The following is a 22213-nucleotide window of genomic DNA, read 5'->3' on the forward strand; positions in this document are numbered from 1 at the left end:
AACTGGCCAACAAACATTTTAAAAGACTTTGAAATTCTTTATATTGTTTTTATGCTTTGTGGGTCATTTTAAAAGGTTTTTAATGTGTAAATTATTTATCTTTCAATTCTTCCAAGAGAGCATGCTATGGTTAATTATGTTTTGAAGGGCAAGTGATACAGTTTTTGTATGTTTGATGTTCTCTTCTGAGGAACCAGGTATTTGCAATAATATGATACAATTCATTCCCAATTCATTGTGAATCTTCTTATTTTTTAGTATCTGACAAAAAGGATACCACAAAACCCCAAGTATCAACATGTCAAGTCAAGACTGGACACTGGTGAGTAAAGATTAGAAAAAAAGAACTTTTTTTTTTTTTTTTAAGTCTGAGAGCTCATTATTGACAGAAGGTAGCCCATTATACCTGGTATAAGTCACAGCTAAAAGTGTCTCAGTATCTTGCTGATACCCTTCAGGTCTCAGGACTTTTCTTTGAAAGCTTGTAAAAAATTGCATTCACATAATTTAGCTTATTATTCCTTACCACAAAGATGATGGGAGATGAAGGGTAAGAAATAATATAAATTAAGACATTTAATTGGAAACATTGTTCAGTAAGTTATACGGCTGCGGCTGTATAAATATTAGGAGGTCCACCTCTATTTTGGAACACATTCAGTATATTTCTTTCAGCTGGCAGGAATAGATGATACATACGCACATTAGTTCAATTTGGTATTTACGGAGTGTCGACTATGTGCAGTGTTATGGATGATGGCAGGTATAAAGATGAATGTGAATCGTGATTCTTGCAATCAGAGAGCTTTGATTCAAGTGCAGGCAGGCACACATAAGCCAAATGCCAGACAAAATTAAATCTGCGCTGCAATCCATGACATTTAAGAGTGCGCTACTGTTTATTTCCATGTTCTTAACATTTTTCAGTGTCTTGTAATAAAGACAGCTCCCCAGGTCCTAGTGGATGATGCCTTGTGAGGTCTTGGCTGTTTATTTGTTTAGTTCTTTTCAAGTGGAGTGCAGGACTGTAACCTTTAGCCATACAGAATTTTCCCTCAGTAGCCTCATTATGAGACAACTGAGAAAGTAAAAACTGGGGTGTTGACTCTTGAAATCTCATTCATTTTGTCTTTTGTTTTCTCCAGTCTCCTTCAGAATCATTATCTTCCATTATACGTATTTCCTCACATAAAATGGGCTTAAAACACTTGAAATGAGTCACATCTGCAGATACTGCTTCTGGGTCCCTTTCTTTCAAACGTTTCCCTGCTGTGCAGACACTTATCCTCACAAACATCCTGTCGGATGGGTAGGTGAAAAATATTCTCTCTGCTTTAGAGGAGGAGGAAATTGCGGCACAGAAATGATGTGATTTACTTGAAGTCCAACAAAGGAGCTAGAAGTAGGACTTGTGTGCAGGGCGAGGGCGTTAGTGCTGGTGGTCTGGTGCTGAGTCCAGTGTACTGTCTGTCTCAGGCCACACTGCCCTGTCTTTCCCCCTAGCCTGTTTCTTCTACCACCGGTACCTTCAGTTCTTCATCTCTACCTGTCCCCCGTTGAATTGCAACTGTGACCCACCTTTCCAGAATAAGCTCTCCTGTGAGGTAAGCACCTGGATTAAAAATGCCATATTTTCTCTGAGGATCCTAGCTATCCCTTTAAAGACTATTAGAGAGGAATGGGAGTCCCAGTGTGGCACAAATGGTTTATGCACTTGATTGCTAACCAAAGTGTTGTTGGTTCAAGTCCACCCAGAGGCACCTAGGGAGAAAGGCCTAGCAATCTACATCCAAAAAATCAGCCATTGAAAACCCTGTGGAGCACAGTTCTACTGTGACACACCTGGAGTTGCCACGAGTCAGTGTCAACTCCACAGCAGCAGGTGGGGAGAAATGAATTTCTTTTGGAACCTTTATACCTTCTTAAAGTCAAATATTTTAAGAACCGAGGTTTATTTCCCATGTACAGTTTTGTCTATACCTTCATAGGTTTGTTTCTTTTTTCTTCCCTCTAGGAAATTGAACTGGGATTTGTGAGTGGAAACCACCTTCTTTTTAGTTCCTTAGTTTGTACCCAAAATTAACTGAAGTTAATTTCAGTTTTTGTGAAGTTAAGATACTTACATCTGCTTTTTGTAATACATAGCAAATACCTATATCCTCTTATAGCCTGGGATTTTTAAACTAATTTTTTTTTTGCTGTTAACTAAACTTTTTATTTTAAGGTAATTGTAGATTCATATGCAATTGGAAGAAATAATAGATTCCGTGTATCTCTCACCCAGCCTACAACTGTAACATCTTACAAAACTGTAGTGCAGTGTCACAACCAGGATATTGACATTGGTCACTACTGTCAAGATGCAGAACATTTCTATCACCACAAGGATCCCTATGTTGCCCTTTATAGCCCCCTCACTTCCCAGCCTAACCCCGCTTTCGCCCCTTGTAGCCACTAATCTGTTCTCCATTTCTATAATTTGTTATATCACAAATGCTATATAAATGGAATCCTTTTCTATTGGCTTTTTTTCCACTAGCATAATTCTCCGGAGATTCATCCAGGTTGTTGCATCTATCAGTAGTTTGTTCCTTTTCATTGCTGAGTAGTATTCTATGGTATGGATGTACCACGGTTTAACCATTTACCTGCTGGGACATCGAGGTTATTTCTAGTTTTGAGCTATCACAAACACAAGTGCTGTACACATTCATGTACAGATTTTTGTGCAAACGTAAGTCTTCGTTTATCGGGAATAATTGCCCAAGAGTACAATTGTTGGGACATACGGTAGTTGCATGGTAGTTTTTGAAAGAAGCTGCTCCAAATAGTTTTCCAGAGTTGCTGTACCATCTTATATTCCTACCAGCAATGTATGCACTCCCTCGCCAGCATTTGATGTTGTCACCGTTTTTTATTTTAATCATTCTTATAAGTGTGTAGTAGTATATCATTGTAGTTTTAATTTGCATTTCCATAGTGGCTAATGGTGTTGGAACATCCTTTCATGTGCTTATTTGCCATCTGCGTATCTTCTTCAGTAAAGTATCTGTTCATGTCTGTTGCCTATGTTCAAACAGGATTGTGTGCCTTTTTACTGTTGAGTTGAGAGTTCTTTATTCCAGATGCTAGTCCTTTTCTCAGTTATGTGGTTTGCAAATATTTTATCCCAGTCTGTAGCTTGTCTTTCCACTCTCTTTACAGGGTCTTTTGAAGAGCAAAAGTTTTTAGTTTTGATGAAGTCCAATTTATCAGTTTTTCCTCTATAGATAATGGTTTTGTTGTCAAGTCTAAGAACTCTTTGCCTAGCTCTACATCCCTAAGATTGTCTATCATGCTTTTTTCTAGACCTTTTGTAGTTTTGCTTTTTACATTGAAATTCATGATACGTTTTGAGGTAATTTCTGTATAAGGTTTGAGACTTAGGTCAGATTGATTTTTTTGCCTATGGATGTCTGATCGTTCGAGCATCATTTGTTAAAAGGGTTGTCTTTCCTCCACTGAACCACTTGTGCACCTTTGTCAAAAATAAGTCGGACATGTTTGTGTGGGTCTGTTTCTGGGTTCTCTATTCTGTTCCATTGATCTGCATGTCTATCCCTCCTCCAATACCAGTCTTGCTTACTGTAGCTGTGTAGTAAATTGGGTACTTGAAATCAGGTAGACTGACTCTGCCCACTTTATTTTTCTTTTTCAGAATTGTTCTAGCTCTTCTAATTCCTTTGCCTTCCTGCCTGTATAAATTTTAGAATAGCCTTGTTTACATTTACAAAAAAATATCGCTCAGGTTTACAGGAGTTGCGTTAAACCTGGATGTATATCTGCTTGGGGAAAATGGACATCTTTACCATGTTGAATCGTCCAGTTCATGAGCACAGCACTTCTCTCCATTTATTTGTGTCATTTTAGGCATACAAGTCCTATACGTGTTTTGTTAGATTTATACCTAAGTATTTGATTTTTTTAGCCATTATAAATGGTGTTGTATTTTTCACTTCAGTGTCCAAATGTTCATTGCTAGTATATAGAAATTTAGTAGTCCATGGTATAATGGAAAGTATTATATGTATTATCTGCTATGTATTACAAAAAGCAGTTTATTTTTGTATGTTTATCTTGTACTCGATGACCTTGAAACTCACGTATGAGGTAGGACCGTTTTTTGTGAATTTCTTGGAATTTTCTATGTAGCTAATCATGTCATCCACAAATAGGAATAGTTTAAATTTTTCTTTCCAATCTGTATGCCTTTTATTTCCCTTTTGCTTATTGCACTGGTTAGAACTTCCAGACTGTGCTGAATAAGAGTGGTGAGAGCAGGCATCCTTGTCTTGTTCCTGATCTCAGGGGGAAAGCTTCAGTCTTTCACCATTGAGTATAATGTTAGCTGTAGGGTTGTTTTTTATAGATACTTATTGTCAGGTTGAGGAAGGTTCCCTCTATTCCTTTTTTTTCCTGGGCACTTCTGTTATGAATGACTGTTGAATTTTATCAAATGCTTTTTCTAAATCAATTAATATACTCGTGTGATTTTTTTTCTTTAGCCTGTTAATATGGCAGATTGCATTAATTGATCTTTAAATATCATACCAGTTTACATCCTTGGAATAAACTCCTCTTGGAGCCCTGGTGGTGCAGTGGTTGTGGTTTGAATCCACCAAATGCCATTTGGAAATCTATGGGGCAGTTCTGCTGTGTCCTGTAGGGTCATTATGAGTTGGAATAGACTCAACAGCAACAGGTTTGGTTTTGGTATATAACTCTCTTTATAACATTTACACATATGTATATATGTATATATATAGCGGAATTCTACTTTCAAATAGTTTGTTAAAGATTTTTGTGCCTGTATTCATGAGGAATATTGGTCTATAGATTTGTTTTTTGGCACTATCTTTAGTATCAGGGTAATATTTGCGTTGTATAATGGGTTGGGAAGTATTTCTTCGCCTTCTGTTTTCTGGAAGAGATTAGACTTGTTAATTCTTTTTTAAATGTTTGGTAGAATTCTTCAGTGAAGCCATCTGGGCCCGGAATTTCTTTTTTGAAAGTTTTTAATTTTGAATTCAATTTTTTAATAGTTATACGGCTATACCAAGAAATTTGGAAGACAGCTACCTGGCCAACCAGTTGGAAAAGATCCATATTTATGCCTATTTGAAAGAAAGGTCATCTAACCGAATGCCGAAATTATAGAACAGTATCATTAGTATCACACACAAGCAAAATTTTGCTGAAGATCATTCAAAAACGGCTGCAGCAGTATATCGACAGGGAACTGCCAGAAATTCAGGCTGGTTTCAGAAGAGGATGTGGAACCAGGGATGTCATTGCTGATGTCAGATGGATCCTGGCTGAAAGCAGAGAATACCAGAAAGATGTTTACCTGTGTTTCATTGACTATGCAAAGGCATTCGTCTATGTGGATCATAATAAATTATGGATAACATTGCAAAGAATGGGAATTCCAGAACACTTAATTGTGCTCATGAGGAACCTTTACATAGATGAAGAGGCAATTGTTCGGACAGAACAAGGGCATACTGAGTGGTTTAAAGTCATAAAAGGTGTGCGTCAGGGTTGTATCCTTTCACCATACCTATTCAATCTGTATGTTGAGCAAATAATACAAGAAGCTGGACTGTATGAAGAAGAACAGGGCATCAGGATTGGAGGAAAACTCAATAACAACTTGCATTATGTATGCAGATGAGACAGGCTTGATGGCTGAAAGTGAAAAGGACTTGAAGCACTTACTAATGAAGATCAAAGACCACAGCCTTCAGTATGGATTGCACCTCAACATAAAGAAAACAAAAATCCTCACAACTGGACCAATGAGCAACATCATGATAAACGGAGAATAGATTGAAGTTGTCAAGGATTTCATTTTACTTGGATCCACAATCAACACCCACGGAAGCAGCAGTCAAGAAATCAAAGTACGCATTGCACTGGGCAAATCTGCTGCAAAGGGCCTCTTTAAAGTGTTGAAAAATAAAGTTGTTACCTTGAAAACTAAGGTGCCCCTGACTCAAGCCATGGTATTTTCAGTCACCTCATATGCATGTGAAAGCTGGACAATGAATAAGGAAGACCCAAGAAGAACTGACGCCTTTGCATTATACCATGGACTACTAAAAGAATGAACAAATCTGTCTTGGAAGAAGTACAACCAGAATGCTCCTTAGAAGCAAGGATGGTGAGACTGCATCTTACATACTTTGGACATGTTATCAGGAGAGATCAGTCCCTGTAGAGGGACATCATGCTTGGGAAAGTACAGGGTCAGTGAAAAAGAGGAAGACCCTCAACAAGGTGGATTGACACAGTGGCTGCAACAATGAGCTCAAGCATAACAATGATCGTGAGGATGGTGCAGGACTGGGCAGTGTTTCGTTCTGTCGTGCATAGGGTTGCTGTGAGTCAGAACCGACTCGACGGCACCTAACAACAACACGGATTGCCAAAAGAACAAACAAATCTGTCTCAGAAGTACAATCAGAATGTTCCTTAGAAGCAAGGATGGCAAGACTTTGTCTCACATACGTTGGACATGTTTTCAGGAGGGATTAGTTTCTGGAGAAGGACATCATGCTTTGTAGAGGGTCACTGAAAGAGACAGTGGCAGACAGTGGCTGCAATAATGGGGTCAACCTTAACAACGATTTTGAGGATGGCACAGGACTGGGCAGTGTTTCATTCTGTTGTTCATAGGGTCGCCATGAGTCGGAACTGACTTGATGGTGCCTAACAACAACAACCACAACAGGGCTGTTCAAATTATCTGTTTCATACTGGGTGTGTTGTGGTAGTTGTTTTTTTTTTTTTTTTTATACTTGTGCTTTAAGTGAAAGTTTACAAGTCAGTCTCTAACATAAAAATTTATATACACCTTGCTACATACTCCCAGTTACTCTCCCCCAATGAGAGAGCCCGCTCTCTCCCTCCACTCTCTCTTTTCGTGTCCATTTCACCAGCTTCTAACCCCCTCTACCCTCTCATCTCCCCTCCAGACAGGAGATGCCAACATAGTCTCAAGCGTCCACCTGATCCAAGAAGCTCACTCCTCACCAGCGTCCCTCTCCAACCCATTGTCCACTCCAATCCATGTCTGAAGAGTTGGCTTTGGGAATGGTTTCTGTCCTGGGCCAACAAAAGGTCTGGGAGCCATGACCACCAGGGTCCTTCCAGTCTCAGTCAGACCATTCAGTCTGGTCTTTTTGTGAGAATTTGGGGTCTGCATCCCACTGCTGTCCTGCTCCCTCAGGGGTTCGCTGTTGTGTTCCCTGTCAGGGCAGTCATCGGTTGTAGCCGGGCACCATCTAGTTCTTCTGGTCTCAGGATGATGTAGTCTCTGTTTCATGTACCCCTTTCTGTCTCTTGGGCTCGTAATTACCTTGCGTCCTTGGTGTTCTTCATTCTGCTTTGATCCAGGTAGGTTGAGACCAATTAATGCGCCTCAGATGGCTGCTTGCTAGCGTTTAAGACCCCAGACGCCACTCTTCAAAGTGGGATGCAGAATGTTTTCTTAATAGATTTTATTATGCCAATTGACTTAGATGTCCCCTGAAATCATGGTCCCCAAGCCCCTGCCCCTGCTACACTGGCCTTCAAAGCATTCAGTTTATTCAGGAAACTTCTTTGCTTCTGGTTGAGTCCAATTGTGCTGACCTCCCCTGTATTGTGTGCCGTCTTTCCCTTCACCTTAAGTAGTTCTTATCTACCAACTAATTAGTGAATACCCCTCTCCCACCCTCCCACCCTCCCCCCTCTCGTAACCACAAAAGAATGTTTTCTTCTCAGTTTAAACTGTTTCTCAAGTTCTTATAATAGTGGTCTTATACAATATTTGTCCTTTTGCAACTGACTAATTTCACTGAGCATAATGCCTTCCAGGTTCCTCCAAGTTATGAAATGTTTCACAGATTCCTCACTGTTCTTTATCAATGCATAGTATTCCATTGTGTAATACACCATAATTTATTTACCCATTCATCCGTTGATGGGCACCTTGGTTGCGTCCATCTTTTTGCTATTGTAAACAGTGCTGCAATAAACATGGGTGTGCATGTATCTGTTCATGTAAAGGCTCTTATTTCTCTAGGATATATTCCAAGGAGTGGGATTGCTGGATCGTATGGTAGTTCTATTTCTAGCTTTTTAAGGAAGCGCCAAATCGACTTCCAAAGTGGTAGTACCATTGGACATGCCCACCAGCAGTGTATAAGTGTTCCAGTCTCTCCCACAGCCTCTCCAACATTTATTATTTTGTGTTTTTTGCATTAATGCCAGTCTTGTTGGAGTGAGATGAAATCTCATTGTAGTTTTGATCTGCATTTCTCTAATGGCTAATGAACGTGAATATTTCCTCATATATATGTTAGCTACCTGAATGTCTTCTTTAGTGAAATGTCTATTCATATCTTTTGCCCATTTTTTAATTGGGTTATTAGTCTTTTTGCAGTTTAGTTTTTGCAGTATCATGTAGATTTTAGAGATCAGGCGCTGATCGGAAATGTCATAGCTAAAAACTTTTTCCCAGTCTGTAGGTAGTCTTTTTACTCTTTTGGTGAAGTCTTTGGATGAGCATAAGTGTTTGATTTTTAGGAGCTCCCAGTTATCTAATTTCTCTTCTGCATTCTTAATAACGTTTTGTATGCTGTTTATGCCATGTATTAGGGCTCCTAACGTTGTCCCTATTTTTTCTTCCATGATCTTCATCGTTTTAGATTTTATATTTAGGTCTTTGATCCATTTTGAGCTCGTTTTTGTGCATGGAGTGAGGTATGGGTCTTGTGTCATTTTTTTGCAGATGTATATCCAGTTATGCCAGCACCATTTGTTAAAAAGACTGTCTTTTCCCCACTTAACTGTTTTGGGGCCTTTGTCAAATATCAGCTGCTCATATGTGGATGGATTTATGTCTGGATTCTCAATTCTGTTCCATTGGTCTATGTATCTGTTGTTCTACCAGTACCAGGCTGTTTTGACTACTGTGGTGGTATAATGGGTTCTAAAATCAGGTGAAGTAAGGCCTCCCACTTTGTTCTTCTTTTTCAGTAATGCCTTATTTATCCGGGGCCTCTTTCCCTTCCATATGAAGTTGGTGATTTGTTTCTCCATCTCATTAAAGAATGTCCTTCGGATTTGGATCGGAATTGCATTAAATGTATAGATCGCTTTTGGTAGAATAGACATTTTTGTAATGTTAAGTCTTCCTATCCATGAGCAAGGTATGTTTTTCCACTTATGTAAGTGTCTTTTGGTTTCTTGCAGAAGTGCAGTGTAGTTTTCTCTGTATAAGTCTTTTACATCTTTGGTAAGATTTATTCCTAAGTATTTTATCTTCTTCCTGGGGGCTACTGTAAATGGCATTGATTTGGTGATTTCCTCTTCGATGTTCTTTTTGTTGGTGTAGAGGAATCCAACTGATTTTTTTTTTTTTTTTTAATTTTTATTGAGCTTCAAGTGAACGTTTACAAATCAAGTCAGTCTGTCACATATAAGTTTATATACACCTTACTCCATACTCCCACTTTCTCTCCCCCTAATGAGTCAGCTCTTCCAGTTTCTCCTTTCAACTGATTTTTGTATGTTTATCTTGTGTCCTGATACTCTGCTGAACTCTTCTATTAGTTTCAGTAGTTTTTTGGAGGATTCCATAGGGTTTTCTGTGTATAAGATCGTGTCATCTGCAAACAGGGATACTTTTACTTCCTTGCCAGTCTGGATGCCCTTTATTTCCTTATCTAGCCTAATTGCTCTGGCTGGGACTTCCAGCACAATGTTGAATAAGAGCGGTGATAAAGGGCATCCTTGTCTGGTTCCCAGTCTCAATGGGAATGCTTTCAGGCTCTCTCCATTTACGGTGATATTGGCTATTGGCTTTGTATAAATGCCCTTTATTATGTTGAGGAATTTCCCTTGTGTTCCTTTTTCGCTGAGAGTTTTTATCATGAGTGGGTGTTGAACTTTGTCAAATGCCTTTTGCATCAATTGATAAAATCATACGATTCTTATCTTTTGTTTTATTTATGTGGTGGATTACATTAATTGTTTTTCTAATGTTGAACCATCCCTGCATCCCTGGTATGAATCCCACTTGGTCATGGTGAATTATTTTTTTGATATGTTGTTGAATTCTATTGGCTAGAATTTTGTTGAGGATTTTTGCTTCAACGTTCATGAAGGATATAGGTTTATAATTTTCTTTTCTTGTGGTGTCTTTACCTGGTTTTGGTATCAGGGATATGGTGGCTTCATAGAATGAGTTTGGTAGTATTCCGTCCTTTTCTATGCTCTGAAATACCTTTAGTAGTAGTGGTGTTAACTCTTCTTTGAAAGTTTGGTAGAACTCTGCAGTGAAGCCTTCCAGACCAGGGCTATTTTTTGTTGGGAGTTTTTTGATTACCTTTTCAATCTCTTCTTTTGTTATGGGTCTGTTTAGTTGTTCTCCCTCTGTTTGTGTTAGTTTAGGTAGGTAGTGTGTTTCTAGGAATTCATCCATTTCTTCTAGGTTTTCTAATTTGTTAGAGTACAATTTTTCATAGTAATCTGATATGTTTCTTTTAATTTCAGTTGGGCCTGTTGTAATATCGCCCCTCTCATTTCTTATTTGGGTTATTTGCTTCCTCTCCTCTTTTTCTTTTGTCAGTTTGGCCAGTGGTTTATGAATTTTGTTGAGTTTTTCCAAAAACCAGCTTTTGGTCTTGTTAATTCTTTCAATTGTTTTTCTGTTTTCTATTTCATTTAGTTCAGCTCTAATTTTTATTTGTTTTCTTCTGGTGCCTGTGGGTTTCTTTTGTTGCTCTCTTTCTATTTGTTCAAGTTGTAGGGATAATTCTTTGATTTTTGGCCCTTTCTTCTTTTTGTATGTATGCATTTATTGATATAAATTGGGTTCTGAGCACCCCTGTTGCTCTGCCCCAAAGGTTCTGATAGGAAGTGTTTTCATTCTCATTGGATTCTCTGAATTTCTTTTTCCATCTTTAATGTCTTCTATAATCCAGTCTTTTTTGAGCAGGGTATTGTTCAGTTTCCAAGTGTTTGATGTCTTTTCCCTGCTTTTCCTGTTACTGATTTCCACTTTTATGGCCTTATGGTCAGAGAAGATGCTTTGTAATATTTCAGTGTTTTGGATTCTGCTAAGGCTTGCTTGATGACCTAATACGTGGTGTATTCTAGAGAATGTTCCATGTGCACTAGAAAAGAAAGTATACTTGGTTGCTTTTGGGTGGAATGTTCTATATATGTGTATGAGGTCAAGTTGGTTAATTTTGGCATTTACATCTTCCATGTCTTTATTGAGCTTCTTTCTGGATGTCCTGTCCTTCACCGAAAGTGGTGTGTTGAAGTCTCCTACTATTAGTGTGGCACTCGTCTAGCTCCCTTTTCAGTGCTGATAGAGTTTGTTTTATGTATCTTGCAGCCCTGTCATTGGGTGCATAAATTTTTAATATGGTTATATCGTCTCGATGTATTGTCTCTTTAATCATTATATAGTGTCCTTCCTTATCCTTTCCCATGGATTTAACTTTAAAGTCTATTTTGTCAGAAATTAATATTGCCACTCCTGCTCTTTTTTGATTGTTGTTTGTTTGATATATTTTTTTCCATCCTTTGAGTTTTAGTTTGTTTTTGTCTCCAAGTCTCAGGTGTGTCTCTTGTAGGCAGCATATAGATGGATCTTGTTTTTTAATCCATTCTGCCACTCTCTCTTTATTGGCTCATTTAGTCCATTTACATTCAGGGTAATTATGGATAGGTATGAATTTAGTGCTATCATTTTGTTGTCTTGTTTTGTGTGTTTTTGACAGTTTCTTTTTCCCACTTAATTTTAAGTGCTGAGTAGCTTTGCTTTATATATTGTCCTTTCCTCATATTTGTTGTTCATTTTGTTTCTGCTGAGTCTCTATTTTTGTCTTGTATTTTATTTTGATGAGTAGGATAGTTTATCTCCTTTGTGGTTACCTTATTATCTACCCCTATTTTTCTAAATTTAAACCTAACTTTTATTCCTTTGTATCGCTGTATCTTCCTCTCCATATGGAAGGAGTATGATTACATTTCTTAGTTCCTCTTCATTATTCTAACGTTGTCTTCTTTTATATAATAACATTGCTATTAGCCTGTTTTGAGCTTTTTTTTAAAAAATAATCTTGCTTTTTTTTTTTTTTTTGGATTTCCCTGTCTGGGTTGAGTTCTGGTTGCTCTGCCCAGTGTTCTAGTCTTGGGTTGATACCTGATATTACTGATTTTCTAACCAAAGAACTCCCTTTAGTACTTCTTGTAGTTTTGGTTTAGTTTTTACGAATTCCCTAAACTTGTGTTTATCTGGAAATGTCTTAATTTCACCTTCATATCTAAGAGACAGTTTTGCTGGATATATGATTCCTGGAAGGCAATTTTTTTCCTTCAATTTTTTAAATATATCATCCCATTGCCTTCTTGCCTCCATGGTTTCTGCCGAGTAGTCTGAGCTTATTCTTATTGGCTCCCCTTTGTAGGTGACTTTTCATTTATCCCTCGCTGCTCTTATAATTCTCTCTTTAACATTGGTTTTGGCAATTTTGATTATAATATGTCTTGGTGACTTTCTTTTAGCATCTACCTTATGTGGAGTTCGATGAGCATCTTGGATAGATATCTTTTCATCTTTCACGATATTAGGGAAGTTTTCTGCCAATAAATCTTCAACAATTCTCTCTTTGTATTTTCTGTTACCCATCCCTGTTCTGGTACTCCAATCACTCGTAGGTTTTTTCTCTTGATAGAGTCCCACATGATTCTTAAGGCTTCTTCATTTTTTTTAATTCTTTTATCTGATTTTCCTTCAAATATATTAGTGCCAAGTGATTTATCTTCGAGTTTAGAAATTCTAGCTTCTACTTGCTCAATTCTGTTCCTCTGACTTTCTATTGAGTTGTCTACTTCTGTAATTTTATTGTTAATCTTCTGAATTTCTCATTGCTACCCATCTATAGATTTTTCCAGCTTATTAAACTTTTCATTATGTTCCTGAATAATCTTTCTAATTTCTTCAATTGCTTTATCTGTGTGTTCCTTGGCTCGTTTTGCATATTGTCTCATTTCCTTCCTGATGTCTTGAAGGGTTCTGTATATTAAAGTTTTGTATTCCACATGTGTTAATTCCAGGAATGCACTTTCATCTAGAAGATCCCTGGATTCTTTGTTTTGAGAGCCTGTTGAGGTGATCATGGTCTGTTTCTTTATGTGACTTGATACCAACTGTTGTCTCCAAGCCACGTATAAGTTATTGTATTAGTTTATGCTTGCTTAGTGTGTTGTAGCTGCTTGCTTTGTTTTGTTTTGGTACACCCCTATGGGTTGCTTGAGTGAGCTAGCTTGCTCAACAGTGCCTATCTCAGGCCCAGGGAATTCAGTTGCTGAAGCCAGTTTGCAGGTGAGGGTGCACGCTGAAATATACGCAAGTACTTAGCTTTTGCCCAGAGCGCCATTCTCCTCAGGTTCCAGAGGTGTGAGTGGGCTGTGTGGCTGGCTGCTTCTCCCTGAGGAAACTGCGGCTGAACGCTAGTACCAGCCCACCGCCCCCGTTCCGGGAATGGTGCCTGAGGGCTCCCCGCGATTCAGGTCCAGTAACTCGTCTCCGCTCCTGAATGGTCTCTTCCTCCCCCTGCCCCTCAGCTCGTTTTCTAAGCTTGCCTTTGAAGCTCAGGGCTCCCAGCTTGTCACAAATATACTCGTTTCACTTGTTTTTTCGGGTCTTTGTTGTAAAGAGGGCTCGCGGGAAGCATCTGTCTATTCCGCCATCTTGGCTCCGCCTCTCGGTAGTTAGTGTTTTTTGAGACATTGGTCCATTGCATTTAAAATGTCAAGTTTATGTGTGTAGAGTTGTTAGTGATGTTCCCTCATAATGCTTCTGATGTCTGCAGGGTCTGTAGTGATATCTCCTACGTCATTTGTGATATTGGTAATTTGTATCCTCTCTTTTTTTTTTTTGTCTCTTTTGCTAGAGATTTGCCTATTTTATTGATCTTTTCAGGGTACCAGCTTTTGGTTTTATCAATTTTCTCTACTGTTTTTCTCTTTTTAATTTTATCGATTTCTGCTCCTATTTTTATTATTTCCTTTCTTCTGCTTGCTTTGGGTTTATTTTGCTTTTCTTATTCTAGTTTTTTGAAGTGGGAGCTTGGATTATTGATTTGAAGCTTTGTCTCATTTTTAATTTATGCAGTTAGTGCTATAAATTTCTTTTTCAGCACTACTTTAGCTGTGTCCCACAAATTTTGATGTGCTGTATTTTCATTTCGATTCAGTTCAATGCATTTTTTATTTCCCCTGAGACTTCCTGTTTAACCTAAGAATTATTTACAAGTGTGTTTAGTATACAGGTGTTTGCAGATTTTACTGTTATCTTTTCGTTATTGGTTTTTAGTTTGATTCCGTTGTGGTTGAAGAACACACTCTATATGATTTCAGTTTTTAAAAAATTTGTTGATGTTCATTTCACTGCCCAGAATATGGTCTATCTTGATATATGTCCCGTGAGCATTTGAAAAGAATGTATATTCTATTTTTGTTGAGTAGACTGTTCTTTAAATATTGATGAGATCCTGTTGGTTGATGGTGGTGTTGATTTCCTCTAAATCCTTGCTAAATTTTCTGTCTAGTCTTTGTATCAGCTCTTGATAGGGAAATGAAATCTCCGACTCTAATTATGGATTTGTCTATTTTTCCTTCTAGTTCTGTCAGTTTCTGCTTCACATATTTTACAGCTCTGTTCTTTGGTGCATGTAAGTGCATAGAATTTGGTGCATAGCAGAGTGTCATGGATTGAATTGTGTCCCCCAGAAATATGTGTCAACTTGGTTAGGCCATGATTCCCAGTATTGTATGGTTGTCCTCCATTTTGTGACTGTAATTTTATGTTAAAGAGGATTAGGGTGGGATTATAACACCCTTATGCAGGTCATGTCCCTGATCCAATGTAAGGGGAATTTCCCTGGGGTGTGGCCTGCACCACCTTTTATCTCTCAAGAGAGATAAAAGGAAAGGGAAGCAAACAGAGAGAGAGGACTTCATACCACCAAGAAAGATGCACTGGGCACAGAGCGCATCCTTTAGACCCAGGGTTCCTACACGGAGAAGCTCCTAGTCCTGACGAGAAGGGCCTTTCTCTAGAGCCGACAGAGAGAGAAAGCCTTTCCCTGGAGCTGATGCCCTAAATGTAAACTTCTAGCCTACTAGACTGTGAGAAAATTAATTTCTCTTAGTTAAAACTATCCACTTGTGGCATTTCTGTTATAACAGCACTAGATGACTAAGACACAAAGCATTTAGGATTGCTATGTCCTCTTGGTGAATTGATCCTTTTATCATTATATAATGTCCCTTTCTGCCTCCGGTAATTTTTTTTGCTCAGAATTTTATCTGATGTTAATATAGCTACACTTGCTTTCCTTTGATTAATGCTTGCATGATATATCTTTTTTCCATATCGTTATTTTCAGTCTCCCTATACTGTTATATGGGGGATACTATTATATTTGAAGTGAGGTTCTTGTAGATGGCATTCAGCTGGGTCATGTTTTTAATCCCCTGTGGCACAGTGGTAAAGAGCTCAGTTGCTAACCAAAAGATTGACAGTTCAAATCCACCAGCTGCTCCTTGGAAACCCTTTGAGGCAGTTCTACTTTTTCCTGTAGGGTCACTGTGAGTCAGAATTGACTTGACAGCAACAGGTTTGGTTTTTTGTGTGTGTGTGCTGATCTCTGTCTTTCAATTGGTGTGTAGACTATTTACATTTAATATCATTATTGATATGTTAGGTCTTAAGTCTATCATTTTATTTTTTGTTTTGTTTGCTCTTTCTGTTTTTTGTTTTTCTTTTTCCTGCCTTTCTGTGGGTTACATGAACTCTTTTTTAGAATCCGTTTTGATTTATCTATAGTGCTTTTTAGTGTATCTCTCTGTATAGTGTCTCTGGTGATTGCCCTAGGTATTGCATTTTATATGCATAACTTATCATAGTCTACTGGTGTCATCATTTACATTAGTCTGAGTGAAGTATAGAAACTTTACCTCCTTTCATGTCCTTTTACCCTTTTCCATTAATAATATAATTGTCTTAAATATTTCCTCCACATCACTTAGAACCACACTGGACAGCTTTATAATTTTTCCTTCAACTGTCAAACATTATTTTAAAAACTCAAGAGGAGAAGGAAAACATTGAATTTGCCCATATTTTTGCCTACTATATTCTTTCTCCTTTCCTGACATTCCAGGGTTCTTTCTTTTATCATTTCCTTTCTAATTGGAGAACTTCCTCTAGCCATTCTTTTAGGGTAGATCTGCTGGCAACAAACTATCTTCATCTGAGAATGTCTCGTTTTCTCTTCATTCCTGAAGGTTATTTTTCTCTGGTTATAGGATTCTGAGTTGACAGTTCTTTTCTTTCAGTACTTGAAAAATATTGTGCTGCTTCCTCCTGGCCTCCATGATTTGTGATGATAAATCCACTATCATTCAAACTGTGTTTCCCTTATTCCCTTTTTGGTAAGGTATCATTTAGTTTTGTCTGTAGTTTTCAGAAGTGTAATTATGATGTGTCTTGGTGTGGATCTCTTTGGGTTTAGCCTGTCTGGAGTTCATTCTTTATTGGTTTATGTCTCTTGCCAAATTTGGGAAGTATGCAACCATTAATTCTTTGAGTACTTTTTTTCAGCCCCACTTCTTTCTTCTCTCTTTCTGGGACTTTGGTGGCACAAATAAAGATCTTTTGTTCAGTCTCACAGGTCTCCGAGGCTGTTTTGTTTTTTTCCTACTCTTTTTTTCTCTCTGTTTTTCAGATTGGGTAATTACTATTATTTTATCTTCCAGTTCCCTGATTCTTTCCTCTGTCCCTTCCATTCTGTTATTGAATACATCCGCTGAGCTTTTTATATCAGTTATATTTTTCAGTTCTAAAATTTCCATTTAGTTCCTCTTTATATCTCCTGTTTCTTTACTAAAGCTATTTTTTTAATTTGTTTCCAGTGTATTTGTAATTGCTCAGCAAAGCATTTTTATATCTGCTTTAAAATCTTTGTCAGATAATTCTAACATCTCTGTCATCTTGGTGTTGCTATCTGTTGATTGTCTTTTTTCATTCAGTTTGAAATCCTTCTGGTTCTTGATATGACGAATTATTTTTTGTTGAAACCTGGGCAATTTTTGTGTTATGCTGTGAGACTCTAGATCTTATTTGAATGTCCTGCTTTAGCTGGTTCCTTCTGACACTGCTTTGGCAGGGGAAGGGGGAACATCACCTCATTACTGCCAGATGGAGGTAGAAGTCCATGATACCCATTTGGCCTCTGTTGACACCTAAATTGGGAGTTCCTCCTTACTGCTGTGCTGAGGTGGGAGTTCTGACCCCACAAAAAATCTCCGCTGACACCAGGTGGGGGGCTCTTGTCACCAACCAGCCAGAGTTCTGGTTCCCTACTTGGCCGTCTCTGATACCACCTCTGTTGGGGCACCTCATCCCAGTGGTAAGGGTAAAAGTCTAGGCTCTCCTCTTGGCTTTTGCTGGCGTGGTTGGGAGTAGGGCCACATATTTTTCTGTGGTATTTGGCTAGAGTATTGTGGTTACAATCTAGAAGTTTTCTGTTTTACTAAACTGCCCCTTTCCTGGTCCTTTGGCTAGAGAGAAGAGGCTTTTGCTAGGGATCTTTTTGTCTGCATCTGTTGATGTTTCCAGGTTGCTGGCTTTTTCAGTTCCACGTCTGGGATATGTGAGGCCAAAAGAAAACCCAGGGAGCTCAACCATCAAGTCATTCCTAGCTGGTCTGTCTTTTTCTCTCCACCTATCAGAGCCTTGTTATGTTTGTTTTATATATATATAACGTCCAGGGTTTTTGTTTTGTTTTATTGCAGTCTTTTTTCTAATTAGTCTGTTACTTTTAAGAATTGAAACATAATTCATATACCATAAAATTTGCTCTCTTAAAGAACACAGTTTAGAGGTTTTTTAGTATAGTCACAGGCTGTGCAACCACCACCACTATCTAATTCGAGAACATTTTTATCACCCCGAAAAGAAAACCCGGACCCATTCTCAATACCTGGCAGCCACTAATCTACTTTTCTGTATCTATGGATTTGCCCGTTCGGGATGTTTCATATAAATGGAATCATGTACTATGTGGCCTTTTGTGTCTGAGTTCTTTGACTTAGCGTAATCTTTTCGAGGTTCATCCATGTTGTAGCATGTATCAGTACTTCATTTCTTTTTATTGCCAAGTTATATTCTGTTATATAGATACTCTACATTTTGTTTATCGGTTCATCACTTGATGGATATTTGGGTTGTTTCTGCTCTTTAGCTGTTGGGAATAATGTGGCTGTGGGCATTTGTAGGCAAGTTTTAGTGCGAAATGTGCTTTTAATTCTCTTATGTATATACCTAGGATTAGAACTGCTGGTTCATAGGGTAACTCTGGAGACCTGGGGGCACAATGGTTGAGAGCTGGGCTGCTAACCAAAAGAACGGCAGTTGAATCTACCAGCTGCTCCTTGGAAACTCCATGGGGCAGTTCTACTCTGCCCTGTAGGGTCAGGATGAGTCAGAATATACTCCATGGCTCCTAACAACAATTACATGGTAACTCTACGTTTAATTTTTTGAGGACCTGCCAGACTGTTTTCCAAAGCAGCTGCACCATTTTGCATTCTCACCAACAATGTAGGCGGGCTGTGTTTCCTACACGTCCTTACCAATATTTACTGTCCATTTTTTTGATTATAGCCAGCTTAGTGGGTGTGAAGTGGTGTCTCATTGTGGTTTTAATTTGCATGTCCCTGATGACTACTGATGTTGATTGAGTGTACCTTTTCATGTGTTTATCATCATTTGTATATCTTCTTGGAAATGTGTATTCAAATCATTTGCCTTTTTTTTTTTTTTTTTAATTGGGCTGTCTTTTTATTGTTGAGTTACAAGGGCTCTTTTATATAATCTGGACACTAGATGCTTCTCAGAAATATGATTTGCAAATATTTTTTTCCCATCCTGTGGGTTGTTGAGGCTCTTTATTGTTCTTAGCTGAAGGAATAGAGCAAATACATCTACCGCATCTTCCTGGAAGCGAAGTCCCCCTAGCTAGTTTTATAATAGCTGTTGCAGGGGCCAAGGCTTTCTATATTGCTTAAAATTCAAAGTATTTTAAAGTCGGTATGGGAGAGAAATCCTATTATGGTGTTTGATTTTTGTTGTTGTTTCAAATTTGAAAATTATTTTAAAGTCAATTGAGAGATTTTTTTTTACTGTTGTTTTTCTGTGCATTTTTCTGACTTACCTTATTGTGTGTGGGGAGAACCTTCCACTTGGTGAGCAGGAGCCCCACCCGTTATGTGCCAAGATACAGACCCCTTCAGCCCTCTGGGTGGTCATCAGGGCCTGGGGCAGCCCAAACCAGAGCGTTTTGTCATTTATATGTGTGCCATGAAGTGCAAAGGGCTGAGGAGTCCTGGTTAAGAAAGCACAAGAGTGACCTTACCGCCCCAGTGAGCGGAAGGCGCTCCCATCTGTGGTATGCGTTTAAGCTCTGCAGTCAGAGGAGTGGAGACAGCACAGGAATGCATGAGCTTTTCTAGGCTGAATAGATGGGTCTTTAATCTTTTCTTACCAAACAGTGAGCAATTCAGAGTTAATCACAAGAAATCAAGAATTCCCGTGATGTCATGATATCATCTGTCTTCATGAAAATCGCCTCCTATTGAGTTCCTCAAAGACTGGTATCTTTTTCCTGGGTAAAGATTATTTTTTTATTTCTATACTTCTGGCTTGACTTTTCTGATAAAGTCAAACTTTGATGTACAGCCATGGCTGGAAATCTTAGAATTATCTTGAGCTTCAAATATCTCTCTTGTTCCCTAGGTGCCTGAGAGTTTTTTCCTCACTCCCCAGCCTTGCCAGCCTGTGCCATGAGTGGATTCTGCCCTGATGAAGCCCCTGACAGCATTTTGCTCGGGCATCACCGCAGGCGTCTTGACTATTTCCCAAGCACCCACTCTGGGCTCCTGCTCTGAGGCCCTGCAGACTGATTAGGGACACTTTCCCAGCCACAGGCCCTCCCTTTTTTAGCCCCCCACAGTCTTGCCTTGCTGCCATTATTTTTGCATTTCAATCAACTTTCTAATTCTGTCCCAATTCCTTAGGCTTTCTCCACTCAGTCTTTCCTAGCCTTATTATTATTATTATTTTAATTTCCTTCCTCTTCTTATCTCCATATGAACTGATCCTTTCCTTTTTTCTTCTTTAGTCGTTACTTTTCCTGAATATTTGTTAATAGCCTTGATGTTATGCACTCAAACTCATCCCAGACCAATTACTCTGTTCATTTTTCTTTGGTATTTAATTCCGTTCCTTACATGAAATGAAGAAATGTAGGTGAGAGCCTTTCGTGAGCCAGAGAGCATTATATACACATATAACTTATTGAGATTAACAAAGAGCCACTGTGCTTCTTTTCATGCTCTCTGCTGCTTCTGAGCCAAAAGCACTTCTCTGCAGAGGAGGGAAATATTGAAGAAAAATAAAGCCATGGAGTTGTCTCTTAGCAACTGAGTTCGTGCCTTATAAATCCTACTCACTTTAGATTACTGCCACTCAAACCACTTGTTTTTCTTACTGGTTTAGTACAAATAATGTTATTAAATTATAGGGAAACAATGGAAGAGCTCTAATAAGTGAGTCACTCAGTTAATCAATTGTGCTTTATCTTTGCGTGGTACTGTGGGTGTAGATGTGTCATTTTTCACCCTTGATACTAGTTGTGAAACTTCTGTTACATCTTTTGTTACAACTTAAATTGTAGACAAAGTGGAAGCTAAACACCATCTTATACATTTCTAGGTTACTTGAGTCCTGAAAAAATATGGATCATACAAGTAGTGTATAAATCAAGCTATGCATAGTTTAAAGAAAATCAAGCATACGAAAGCTCAAAGCAAATTGGGGCGTGTTGATTTGCATTACAAAGGAATCCATAATAAGGATTCGTCAAATAGTAGATCTTCATAGTATGTTTCAGTTAGCAAATATTTTTGAGTACCTGAGATGCTGGACAGGAGCCCTGGTGGCACAATGAGTAAGAGCTCGGCAGGCTGCTAACCAAAAGGTCAACGGTTCAAACCCACCAGCCACTCTCTGGGAGGAAAGACTGGTAATCTGTCCCTGTAAAAAAATGACAGTTCAGGAAACCCTGTGGGGCAGTTCTGCTGTCACATGGGGTTGCTATAAGTCAGAATCAACTTAATGGCACACAACAACAACCTGTGCTGGGCAGTGGAAGGGATAAAGATATGTGTATGTGTGTAAATGGTTTTGGGCTTTCAGTATAACGAGGTAGATAATACAACTGGCACACAAATAAGGCAGTACACTCTGAATGCCTCGTGAGTGGTAAGCGGAGGTCTGTAGGAGTTGGGAGGAGGGAAATGTCACAAATACGTGGACAAGGTGACACGTTAGAGAGCTGAAAAGACTAATAATCTGTCAAGCTTAGTAATTAAGACAAGACTGAAGACGTAAGTAAATTGTCGGGCCTTCAGTGCCAGAGCAAGGAGTTTAAAATTTATTCCATAAGCACTAGGGAGCCGCTGACATTTTTTATCAAAGGCTTATCTGGGAAAATTTTTCTGGCACTAGTGTGTCACTTCAATTTTTTTTAAATTAATTTGCTGATAGTCTTTTAGACATCTTGCTTATGTATAAAACGAAGATGTATGTCTTAGTTACCTAATGTTGCTATAACAGAGATACCACAAATGGATGGCTTCAACAAACAGAAGTTGATTCTCTCACAGTCTAGAAGTCTGAATTCAGGGCTCCAGCTCTAGGGGAAGCCCTTCTCTCTCTGTCGGCTCTGGAGGAAGGTCCTTGTCCTCAATCTTCCTCAGGTCTAGGAGCTTCTCAGTGCAGGCACCCCAGGTCTAAAGGACACACTCTGCTGCTGGTACTACTTTCTTGGTGGTATGAGGTCCCTCTCTGAAGATCGATCTTCAATATCATGAGCACCATAGAGAGGAATTTGTGGTTTTCATAGAGGCGTCTGGCCAAATATATAAAAGCTTCATATGTCAGATACTCAATAACGTTTGTAATTCTCTTTTGAGATAGCAGAGATTTTTCAGATCTGGCCACGGATTATAAAACTATAAAATGAGTTATAAAATTGATTCA

General features: G+C 38.6%; 1 protein-coding gene across 3 annotated transcripts in view; it reads left to right on the forward strand.

Annotated features, from left to right (window-relative positions):
- CEP41 (centrosomal protein 41) overlaps positions 1-22213 on the forward strand; it is a 61396-nt gene that overhangs the window by 13677 nt on the left and 25506 nt on the right. For 2 of the 3 annotated variants that reach the window (XM_049893988.1, XM_049893990.1), the window contains exon 2: positions 259-322. In XM_049893988.1, coding sequence (XP_049749945.1) covers positions 259-322 — 64 coding nt within the window. Of the gene's footprint in view, positions 1-258; positions 323-1526; positions 1605-22213 lie in introns of those variants that run through there. The other variant, XM_049893989.1, reaches the window with a different exon arrangement.

Source organism: Elephas maximus, chromosome 8 (genome assembly GCF_024166365.1).
Source record: "Elephas maximus indicus isolate mEleMax1 chromosome 8, mEleMax1 primary haplotype, whole genome shotgun sequence".
Taxonomy (NCBI): Eukaryota; Metazoa; Chordata; class Mammalia; order Proboscidea; family Elephantidae; genus Elephas; species Elephas maximus.